The 12,205-nt window shown below is 39.7% G+C and overlaps 1 protein-coding gene and 1 non-coding gene across 3 annotated transcripts in view; both read left to right on the forward strand.

Moving 5' to 3' along the window:
- khdc4 (KH domain containing 4, pre-mRNA splicing factor) overlaps positions 1-12,205 on the forward strand; it is a 62,536-nt gene that overhangs the window by 42,193 nt on the left and 8,138 nt on the right. For both annotated transcript variants that reach the window (XM_070879958.1, XM_070879951.1), the window contains 3 exons: positions 2,818-2,994; positions 5,724-5,830; positions 8,216-8,301. In XM_070879958.1, coding sequence (XP_070736059.1) covers positions 2,818-2,994; positions 5,724-5,830; positions 8,216-8,301 — 370 coding nt within the window. The remainder of the gene's footprint in view (positions 1-2,817; positions 2,995-5,723; positions 5,831-8,215; positions 8,302-12,205) is intronic.
- On the forward strand, positions 4,346-4,448 carry LOC139280008 (small nucleolar RNA SNORA47). The gene has a single exon (XR_011596582.1). It is a non-coding gene; the product is annotated as a small nucleolar RNA SNORA47 (small nucleolar RNA).

Raw genomic sequence — 12,205 nt, forward strand, 5'->3', positions numbered from 1 at the left:
GAGAGAGCATGAAAAATTCTTGGCAAGTAAAATCAATAAATATGTTAAGAGCAAAAAGGTAACTAAAGAAAGGGTAGGGCCTATTAGAGACCATGAGGGTAATCTGTGTGTGGAGGCGGAAGATGTGGGTATGGTTCTTAATGAATACTTTTTTCACAAAGGAGAGGGGCGATGCAGATACTGCTATCGAGGAGGAAGGAGTGTGAAATTCTGGATGAAATAAACATAGTGAGAGGAGATATTAAGGGATTTAGCAGCTTTGAAAGTGGATAAGTCCCCAGGCTGTTGAGCAAAGCAAAAGAGGAAATAGCAGAGGCCTTGACCATCATTTTTCAGTCCTCTTTGAATTCAGGCATGGTGCCGGAGGACTGGAGGAATGCTAATGTGGTACCCTTGTTTAAAAAGGGAGAAAAAGATAGGCCGAGTAATTAAAGGCTTGTCAGCCAAACCTCAGTAGTGGGAAAATTATTGGAAAAAGTCCTAAAGGACAGGATAAATCTACATTTAGAAAGGCAAAGATTAATCAGGTACAGTCAGCACAGATTTGTTAAGGGAAGATCTTTTTTGACTAACCTGATTGAATTTTTCGAGGATGTAACCAGGAGGGTCGATGAGGGAAGTGCGTATTATGTAGTATATATGGACTTTAGTAAAGCTTTTGATAAGGTCCCACATGTCAGATTGGTCACGAAGTAAAAGCCCATGGGGTCCAGGGCAAAGTAGCAAGTTGGATCCAAAATTGGCTTAGCGGTAGGAAGCAAAGGGTAATGGTGGTTGGATGTTTTTGTGACTGGAAGGATGTTCCCAGTGGGGTTCCGCAGGGCTCAGTACTGGGTCTCTTGCTTTTTGTGATGTATATCAATGATCTAGATTTGAATATAGGGATATGATTAAGAAGTTTACAGATGACACTAAAATTGGCTGTGTAGTTGATAATGAAGAGGAAAATCATGGCGGATATCAATCTACTGGTCAGGTGGGCAGAACAATGGCAAATGGAATTTAATTCGGAGAAGTGTGAGGTAATGCACTTGGGGAGGGCTAATAAGGAAAATGTATACACATTAAATGGTAGGCCACTTAGAAGTGTAGATGAATAAAGGGACCTTGGAGTGCATGTCCACAGATCCCTGAAAGTAGCAGGCCAGGTGGTTAAGAAGGCATACGGAATGCTTGCCTTTATTGGCCGAGGCATAGAATATGTGTAGTGAGGTTATGCTTAAATTGTATAATACACTGGTTAGGCCACAGCTGGAATACTGCGTGCAGTTCTGGCCGCCGTATTATAGGAAGGACGTGATTGCACTGGAGAGGATGCAGAGGAGATTTACGAGGATGCTGATTGGAATGGAGAATCTTAGCTATGAAGACAGATTGGATAGACTGGGTTTGTTCTTGGAACAGAGGAAGCTGAGGGGAGACCTCATTGAGATATATAACATTTTGAGGGGCCTGGATATAGTGGATAGCAAGGGCCTATTTCCCTTGGCAGGGTCAACGACGAGGGGGCATAGGTTTAAGGTGGCTGGTGGAAGGTATTGAGGGGAAGCATCTTCACGCAGAGGGTTGTGGGGATCTGGAACTTACTGCCTGGAAAGGTGGTAGAGGCAGAATCCCTCACCACATTTATAAGGTGTTTGGATGGGCACTTGAAGTGCAGTAACCTGCAGGGTTACGGACCTAGAGCTGGTAAGTGGGATTAGACTGGATAACCTCTTGTTGGCTGCCGCAGGTACGATGTAAGTACTTCAGGGAATCTAATACGGCCAGCGTGGTCTCCTGGACTAGTTTCAATCACTTGGATGGGTTGGAAAGGAATTTTCCCAGATTTTTTTTTCCCCCAATTGGCCTGGGTTTTTAATATTTTTTTGCCTCTCCCAGGAGATCGCATGGATCCAGGTAGGGTGGAGTGTAAAATGTTGCGATACATGGGGTATTTCAGTTGTGTGGGGCAGACTGGTTGGGCTGGATGCTCTTTACCTGTCCGCCATTGTTCATAGGTTTATATGTAACCTTCAAGGTTGCTGACCGAGGGCCGTGTGGCTCTTTGTTGGCTGGCGCGGTCACGATGGGCCGAAATAGCCTCCTGCTCTGTAAATTTCGATGTTACTATATAGGTTTTTAATTTTTAAACTGCTGACCTGTTTGGCCTGAAGTTGTATCCCAGAATAGAACTTGATGTGCCACTGGTGCAGTCATGGAGACAGATAATAACGATTCGACAGAAGAATCTAGTTTGAGATTTTTTGTTCATTCAAAGTAAAATATTGAGTTTATACAGATTTTAAAATTTGTTCTTGGGATGTGGGCTGTTCTTAAGCTGGACTGCACTTATTGCATATTCATAGTTGCCCTCAGAAAGTAACTGGCAAGGACCTTTGAATTGTAAGCAATTTCTTTTCAACTGAGTGGCTTGCTAGGCCATTTTGGAGGACATTAAAAGTTAGCCATGTAGTTTGGTACTGGGGTAAGCCAGACCAGGTAAGATGGCAGGTTCCCTTTCCTGAACCATTTGGGATTTTACAGGACAACAACTTTTGTGTTAATTTTTTTCTGGTGCCAGTCCATAAATGACCAGACTTCAATGTCCTTGCTTGCCATGGTGGCATCAGAACTCATGGCTTCTCTCCTATGTCTGTAATGTACCTGGATTTATATGAATAGTTATATTCCATATTATTTTAGGGAGTAATTCATATGAAAGGAAGCACTGGCGTGTCAACCCTTATGGAATAGATTGCTTGACAAATCCTAATTTTAAAATATACTCCATTAGTTTATTATTGTATTATTAAGTATTCTGTTGGTTATTCATAGGTCCAACCTATAAACTCCAACCCCATGCCAGTGTCTATGTCCAGCTCAGAGTATCAGTTCCAGGCCACAGGTACTAGTAACCCAATGCCACCTCCTGTGCCACCTTCTCAGCCACAAAAGAGACGTTTCACAGAAGAAAGAGCAGCGAATACACCAGAAGGACTTCTTGGATACCGGGTAGGTATACTATAATGTGTGTGTTTGGAAAAAGCCACTGATCTATTACACCAAATAATTAATTGCATTTAGGATCTGGTAGGTGATGTTCAAAAAGGAGAGCATGATGGTCAATGCATGATACAACTGGACAATCCCCTTTTATTGGAGGTGGTAAGAACAGCCATCCATTTGTGTAATACTGATAGGCACACAGCAGAGAAAATCCTGATGTATGTAGTTGATGAAACTACTACACTAATAAGCTATCAAAAGAATACCAAAGGCTAATAAAACAGTTAACTGCATACTTTTAAAAGGAAAATGGTATAATGTTGAATTTTGGCAAACAAATAATGCTTACTGTGTTGTGCAACTTTAGTAATGATTGTCTGACTGCTAGAATAGATGGCATGGTGATTTTCAGTTGATAGAATAATGTACCAAATATATTTAAATCTGTTACTTCATTAAGGAATGAAACTAAAAGAATAGTCACATTTTGTGTCTTGTACCCGTTTGTTAGCTCTGGACTTGACTATTCCACCACACAACACCTTGATTTTAAAATTCTCATCCTTGTTTTCAAATACCTTGATGGCCTCACCCCTCCCTATCTCTAACCTCCTCCAGCCCCCCAACCCTCTTATCTGCACTCTTCCATTTCTGGCCTCTTGAGCATTCCCGATTTTAATCGCTCCACCATTGGCGGCTGTGCCTTCATCTGCCAAGGCTCGAAGCTCTGGAATTCCCTCTCTGCCTCGCTTTCCTCCTTCAAGACGCTCCTTAAAACCTACTTTGACCAAGCTTTTGGTCATCTGCCCACATATCTCCTCATGTGGCTCGGTGTCAAATTTTGTTTGCTAATGCTCCTGTGAAGCACCTTGGGACGTTTTACTATGTTAAAGGCACTATATAAATACAAATTGTTGGGTAATTATGGTTGGGAGCTGCCTTCTTAAGCTTTAAATTATTCTGTTTAAAAGAGAGAATTTCATATTTACTCTGCTATCAGCACAGTAGGACTCTTACTCCATCTGAGAAAGCATTTTTGTTGTTTTTATTGAGTTCAGTACCTACCCACCAGATATTGAGGTATTACAAAACCAATGAATATTAAAACTCTTAACTTCTCCCAAATCTTACTTTTAATTAAACAAACTCTTATTGAATAATTCGACCTATTTAAACATAGACACTTTCAGTTCTCATATAAGCAAGAACTATTTTTTGAGAACATATCTGCACATAAGCAGGAAGTTCTTATAACATGCTGGTTTTAGTTAGTGACTATTTTGGCAAAACAGATTTTTTTGTACATTATTTTAATGTACAGTTGAAATATCTGATTTATGTACATTTGTGAATGCATTGGAGGATTGAGAAGGTGAGGTAGCTTTATAACTGTGCTGCACTTACTGGTAAAGACCTCCCATATTAAAATAATGCAGATCTATTGAGCTGTAGCACATCATTGTTGCTGAAGCACTCTAGTTTTGCTGCAGACATGGACTGTTTTGTAAGAACATTAAGCAAGGATCAAAAAAGGTAATTCACCCCATCAAGCCCATTTTTAAAAAAAATCATGCACTAACACCTTTGGATTCCACTGAATCCATTTAATTTGAGGCAAAGTTCTGCAAATAGCTCTGTGCCTCACACATAAATTGAGTGAATATTGGAATATCTATTTCGACTTCATCCTTCATTATTCACTATTGCCGTCCTCAGCATGAAATTGTATGGTCTTAGCAATTTACAAGTCACTCTATTCCATAGGGCCTTCAGTCACTCCCCAGCAGTTCTTTATAATCCTTTATTATATTCCCAATTAAATAGATATGCAGCCCATTCATTTTAAAGTGAACTGATATAGTATTAGCTACTTTAGGTGAGAGTCTGTTCTATATATTCATTAATGTGGGAGAAACAAGCATCCTTCTTATTTTGTCCTGCTTTCTTATTTATACTCCTATTCTTCTGTGCTCCAAGTCCAAGTTGAATAACCAGCTTACATCAACCTTATCCATTCCTCTCGAGATCTTAAAAATTGGGATCATCTTCAAACTTGTCAAACCCCCTTTTGAAGTTAGGGGCTCAAAAATGGTCACCAAAAATTTAAAAAGTGACCTTACCACTGAGCTGTGAAAGGTTAGAATAATCTATTTCAACTTGCTTCAGAGATGATTGAACTTAAAACAGCAGTGCTGTAGTACACTAGTGCTCGTGATGAATTGGAAAGCAAAGTAACTAAGGAAAATATTTGATACAAATTGCTTTTCAGTCATTTCAGTTAAAGGATTAACGTGTTGCAATAGATTGATTTAAAATTCAGATAATAGGTTTAGGGTTGGATTGTTGTGAATCAACATTAACTTTAATAGCATTCCTTACATTCTATTCAATTGGAGTTCTGTATCAAGGTATTGCTTAGTTGACAGCAGGGAAGAAAATGCAGCTTTGCAACAGGTGAAATGAATACTCAGGACTTTTAACTTTTTAAATAAATGAAAAACTGGTTGTTACAATTTTTTAAGTATGCCATTAGCTGTTTTGCTTGCTAATTCACTTTCAGTGAACAATGACCATCTAAAGTCAGTAGTAGAGGTCCATGCTGATTCCCTTCTAAGATTCTGTTTGCATTAGAAAAACTAATTTAATATTGGTGTACGTTAGTCATAATCGAATTTGTTTTATGCTTTGTATGCAATCACGCCTGTTGATATCTGTGGCCTTTTTTCTACTCATAGCACGGACCATTTCACTTGACTAATCTAGGTACTAGGAGCAGTCAGGATATGGGATCTGGGTTGAAGATAGCTGCTGATTCCGTCCTATTTGGAAGGGGAAGAGAAAGGTAAATAGTTTTCTGTATCAATTCCAAGGTGGTGTGTGTTTGAGAGATCTTTAACATGACCTATTGGGGCCAATTTTCCTGGGCATAAAGTTCAGGAAAAGGGGCAGGACTCAGTGAATCAGATTGAACATCGCCCAGACACCTTCAGAGCTTTCCTGGGTGGGTGGAGCTGAGCCGGCATCTACAGTAAAATCAGGCCCATTGTTGCCGTGCAAATGAAATAATTAAGGTGTGTTCCTAGCCTCGCATCTCCTTGTTCCAAATGAACACTTGCTGGGTGCCTAGAGAAATAAGACACTGATCTTTCCCTGAACTCTTGCTAACCAGAGGGCCCACACTAAAACATAGTATGTGAGCTAAAACCTTAAAATTCAGCCAAGTTGAAACTACCGCTACCAACCAAAAGATATTTAGGCATAAGCGGGAACTGTTAGGTGCTGATCTCCCTATCAATTTGCAGGTGTAGACCAGAAATGGCCTTCAAATTCACTTTGCTGCCCCTGGCACTGGCATTAGATCATGCCAAAGGGTGGGGCTGTGCCAGGGTTATACATGGCTTGGGACCAGAAGTCCCCCTGAAAGTCTGACATGCAGTTTGGATGGGCTACTCCCAGGATAGGGAAATCTACCCTACATTCTTTGAAGCATATAAATTTGGCTGTCTCCACAGTAAACATGGAGACTTTGAAAATAGCAATTACATAATTCTTACATTGCAGTGACTAGTTTGACAGCAACTAGTCTTATTTTAAAAGCCATTCTTGTGCTGCCAGCAGAAATGGCAGTCTCTCTGGCTTGGCTGAATTTTAAGCTTTTAGCTCGTGTATTATGTTTCAGTATCATAGTATTACATGAATCACTAATATATTACAGTATATCAGAAGCTTTACTACTGGAATATTAAGCCAATATAACAAACAGTAAAAATAAATTTTAAATAAAACGTTAAAATACTTCTGCTTATTTTCTCCCATTCTCCTTTTTGTGTATTTTAACTTTAATTTGGCATTAAGTTCATAAAACTGTACTTAACCAGGTTTTATTTCAATTGTCTGCTACATCTTGGAAGTGCAAGCAATTTTGAAAAGTCTATGTTTTCTACCAGTTACGATGTAAATATTGGTTTGGAATTTGTGATCCATAGCAAAGCGACAAAGCGCTGACTGTGAAGAAAGCTGCCCGCAAAGATCTTGTGATCTCTTAAGCGTAAATTTAAGCTTTCTCAACGTTCAGTTCATTGTAGCGCTGTTTAAAAGCGTATCTCCGGCGTGATGCAGCAGTGACCTTATCCAGCTGTCTTAAGTAGCCAATCACATTGAAGACTTCTCAGACAGCAAACCAGGAAATATAAAGACAGCAAAATAAAGATTGGGACATACACAGGGAGTTATGGTAGAAACTGAAAATCAAACAAACTTTAAAAAAAAATACATATTATTTGAAAAATCTTGTAATTTTCTATTATAATGGACAAATTTGACATCCACAAATATACAATTTTTCAGGGTCAGAATGGTTGTTCAGCAGTCAATATGCTGTTAAAACTCCAGTTAATGGGGTGTTTAACAGCACAATTAGATCAAAAAAGTTTCAGTTTTCATCAGGTCAACTGATTTCACTGACTGCTATCTATGGGGAGTTCCACAGAGCAGCCTATGGCGGAGCAGTGAATGATCAAAACAAACATCATTGGTTTTCTCAGCCTCAGGCTGTTGTGTCTTTAGCTGAAAGTGCCACGCTGTTCTAAAAGTACTGTAGCCCCTTCCAATTTTGATTTTTCTTATCAGCAAGTCATATTTATCTGCTGCTCAAGTTATTTTGAAAGCCCATGCAACATTCTATAATTCAATTTCATTTATTTTTTAAATATTTTATACAGAATAATAAAGTAAACTGTTGCAATTTTTGTTCCATTTCTGCTATTTTACTTCCTTGTGTTGTCTGTACTATCTATCTTTGTCAGATGAAGTAATTCTAATATAAGAACTTCCTGCTAAATGTTGCCACTAATGTACTGTATTTTATATGCACAGAATAGATCTATAATTTTTTGTTTATATGATATTGTACAACTTGCTCTAGTTGTTTGATACGGAAATTAATATGGGATGCAACAATGAAAATGGTTGTATTCCAATTGACAATTCTAGACATATTTTTAAATCTTTAGGAAAGTTCTAAAGATTCTAATATTTTTTGGATAATGACTAGTTAATTTTCATGATATAATGGAACATAGGTTCACACACATTCTGTTTTTGTAAGGGTTTGCTTTTAGAATGTGAAATTAAGTTAACATACAATTATCTTATCTTTTTGCAACAATTGAACCTATTGTGATCAAAATATTTGTAAGCCAGATTATTCTTACTGTGTACCTTGCAGGCAGCTGATGCCCCTGCTGTCCAACCACGGGGATCATGAAATGCCAAAGACCTCGATGCATATGTTACATTCTTTAAACATGCAAGGTGAGGACCCTCCATACTTGAACTAAAAACACAAGTCCCTTGTTCTACTAAATCGGGGTCACACTTGATAATCTATGTCTTGACCTTTTCAGCATTATGCTAGATTAGTGTTCCAAATATATTGGGTATTCGAACAGAACTAGAATAATTTTTCCCTTCTAATTTTCTCCGTCCTTTTGTGAAGGAAGTAACTAAGGTACAGTACCTTGGGTATTCAACATGTGTGACCTCTACATGTGTAAGCTTAGATAGTAATTATTGGCAGGCTAATTGATCATGAAAGCTCGACCCGGTTGTCAAGGCATCCACATTCATTTACATTGATACGTTGTTACCGTGTGATAGTAAGTACAAAGCTTACTGCATTTTTGGCCAAACCTTCACCTCTACCCTGTCCTTCATCCAGCGATGCCGAGGCTACCTGTACATTGTCCTAGCTAAGATTAGGAATTTCAACACAGATCGGTAACTGGGATGTTACTTGCTGAGCTATGAATGGGTGCTATTAGTTTTTAACTTTGCATGATTAGAAATATTTAACTTAAAGGTAAGTTTAACTTGCTTGCTGTTCAGCCATAAGCAAGTGCATAAGCATTCAATACATGATATGACCTGATTCCTATAGCAAGAAGTGAGTACTGTCAAAATACAAAAGTAAAACTGGTATACTAGTTTTCCTATAGTATATCCCTGTATGTACAGCAGACTGTTAAAGGGTACTTTCTGTACAAAGTGCTCCCTTCATTGGTATATGTAGGAAATTATCATTTGTTCATCTAATTCCCATCTATGTGGATCTTAGTGAACCAGATGGGTTTTTATGTCAATCGGTTGTTTCATGGTTATCATTACTTTTTATTCCAGATTTTATTAAATTAACTGAATTAAAATTCCCCGGCTGCCGTGGTAGGATTTGAACTGATGTCTCGGATCATTAGTCCAGGACCCTGGATTACTAGTTCAGGGATTAGTAGCGAACCCATTATATGTTTATATGGGAGCAGGTGCTTCAGACTGGCTCATAGGACTAATGTTCAGAGATATTTTTTTTTAATTCATTCCTGGGATGTTGGTGTTACTGGCAAGGCCAGCACTTATTTCCTATCCCTAATTGCCCTTGCGAAGGTGATGGTGAATCGCTGCAGGTACTCCCATATTGCTGTTAGGGAAGGGGTTCCAGGATTTTGACCCAGTGATGATGAAGGAATGGCAATATTTCGAAGTCAGGATGGTGTGTGCCTGGGAGGCGATCTTGCAGGTGGTGGTGTTCCCATCCGCCTGCTGCCCTTCTTCTAGGAGGTAGAGGTCATGGGTTTGGGAGCTGCTGTCGAAGAAGTGTTGGTGAGTTGCTGCTGTGCATCTTGTAAATGGTACACACTTCAGCTGTTGGTGGATGAGGTGCCAGTCAAGCTGGCTGCTTTGTCCTAGATGGTGTTGGAACTTCTTGAGTTTTATTGGAGCTGCACTCATCCAGGCAAGTAGAGTATTCCATCACATTCCTGATGTGTCTTATAAATGGTGGAAAGGCTTTGGGGAGTCAGGAGGTGAGACACTCGCCACAGAATACCCAGCTCTGACCTGCTCTTGTAGACACGGTATTTATGTGGCTGGTCCAGTTAATTTTCTGGTCGGTGATGGGGGATTCGGCGATGGTAATGACATTGACTATCAAGGGGCGGTGGTTAGACTCTCTTGTTGGCGATAGTAATTGTCTGGCACTGGTGTGGCGTGAATGTCATCCAGGTCTTGCTGCATGTGGGCATGAACTGCTTCATTATCTGAGGAGTTGCGAATGGAACTGAACACTGCAGTCATCAGCGAACATCCCCACTTCTGACCTTGTGATGGAGGGAAGGTTATTGATGAAACAACTGAAGATGGTTGGGCCGAGGACATTGCCCTGAGGAACTCCTGCAGCGATGTGCTGATTGATCTCGAACAACCACGTTCCTTGTGCTAGGTATGACTCCAGCCAGTGGAGAGTTTTCCCCGATTCCCATTGACTTAATTTTACTAGAGTTCCTTGATGCCATACTCTGTCAAATACTGCCTTGATGTTGAGGGCAGTCACTCAACTCACCTGGGATTCAGCTCTTTTGTCCATGTAATGAGGTCTGGAGCAGACTAGTCCTGGCAGAACCCAAACTGAGCATCATTTTGCTGATGAGATAAGATTCAGTGGTTCAACTTCTAAATCTGTCCAGTGTACCAACTTCCGTATAAGCATTTGGAGTCAGTCATGAAGTCAATGAGTACCTTCCATTATCATTGGAATGCCTCCAATACAAAGCAGACATAAAATGGTAGATCCCATGGGAGAGAAAATATGTGACTGCATGTGGTGAAATTGTTTTTGTATGGCAAGTACTCCGCTAGCCTTTCTCTACTAATGAAGTCTCTAAGGCTGACTGGTTCATTTGGTTTTTTTTTTCCCCACTCGCAGTTGTCAGTGATGGAGTAAAGAGTTAATGGGAAAGCAAATGCATCACATTGTTTTCTCTTGAGGCCCAAACTTTGATGCAGCCTCAGCTGGAGGAGCAACTTTAAATACGTTCAGAATTGAACTGACTACACTTTCAGCCGAATATCCGAAGAGCCCTGTGTTTTATTTTTATACATTCTAAAGGAATATTTTCTTTAAAATGCCGTAGATATTTCAGGAAGCTAAAAAGTGATTGAAATTTAGTTACGAGGCAATTTGACGACTAACATGATGTGCTGTTTTTTGAAAATAAGTAGATTGTTTGATTTTTTTAAAAATAAAACACATTTGCAAATGTGATACTTTTACAAAAAGTAATAGATTTAGGAACAGTAGAATAGAGTATGAAAAACAAGTACATTGGCTTTTGGACCGTGCAGATTTAAGAGTCTGAAATGCAGTATTCCAACCCATAAAAGGATGAGGTAGGTTAAACTATGGTATGCAGATTTATTTATTGGACAGGAGGCTATTCGGCCCATTGCATTTGTGCCGGTCGAAAAGAGCTATTCAGCCTAATCCCACTTTCCAGCTCTTGGTCCATATCCTTGCAGGTTATGGCACTTCATCACATTTAAAAAGTGCATGGATATGCACTTGAGGATTTCTGCCTTTACTACCCTTTTCTGCCAATGCATTCCAGACACCCACTGCCCTTGGTGAAAAACGTTCTCCTTAACACCCCTTCAAATCTGTGCCCCCTGGTTATTGACCTCTAAGGGAAATAAGTCCTTCCTAGCCACTCTATGTAGGCCCCTCATAATGTTACACACATCAGTTAAGTCTCCCTCCAGTCTCCGGTTCCAAAGAAAATAACCCCAGCCTATCCATCTTTCTTCATAGCTAAAATTCCACATTTCTGGTAACATCCTCGTAAATCTCTAGCCTATCTAGTGCAATTGCATCTTTCCTGTAATATGGTGACCAGAACTGTACACCGTACTCTAGCTGTAGCCTAACTAGTGCTTTATACAGTTGAAGCATAACCTCCCTGCTCTTATGTTATATACCTCATCTGATAAAGGAAAATATCCCATATGCCGCCTTAACCACCTTTTTATGGGCCCAAATTTCCCCAGGAGTTGCTCCGGTTTTTTTTGGAGGAACTTAAAAATCGCAATTCTCCCCATTTAAGTTGCTCCAGTGTAAGTGAGTTAGTTAGGTTTATTATAATTTTTTTTCCAAAAGGGGGTGTTACTGGCCATTTAAGCAAGTTTAGCCAGCTAAAACTTCAATCTAAGTTAGGCCAGCGTAAATGGCCACTTTTTGTATGTTCTGAAAAACCCTGCGGTGAATTAAGAGATCAGCGCAGGTAGCCTCCAAATGACAGTGCTATGATAGGAATGCTAGTTTTTTTTAAAAATCCCAAGCAGTGAGACTGGACAGGGTGTAGGTACTATCAGCCTGATTAAACTGAGTATA

Source organism: Pristiophorus japonicus, chromosome 1, assembly GCF_044704955.1.
Source record: "Pristiophorus japonicus isolate sPriJap1 chromosome 1, sPriJap1.hap1, whole genome shotgun sequence".
Taxonomy (NCBI): Eukaryota; Metazoa; Chordata; class Chondrichthyes; family Pristiophoridae; genus Pristiophorus; species Pristiophorus japonicus.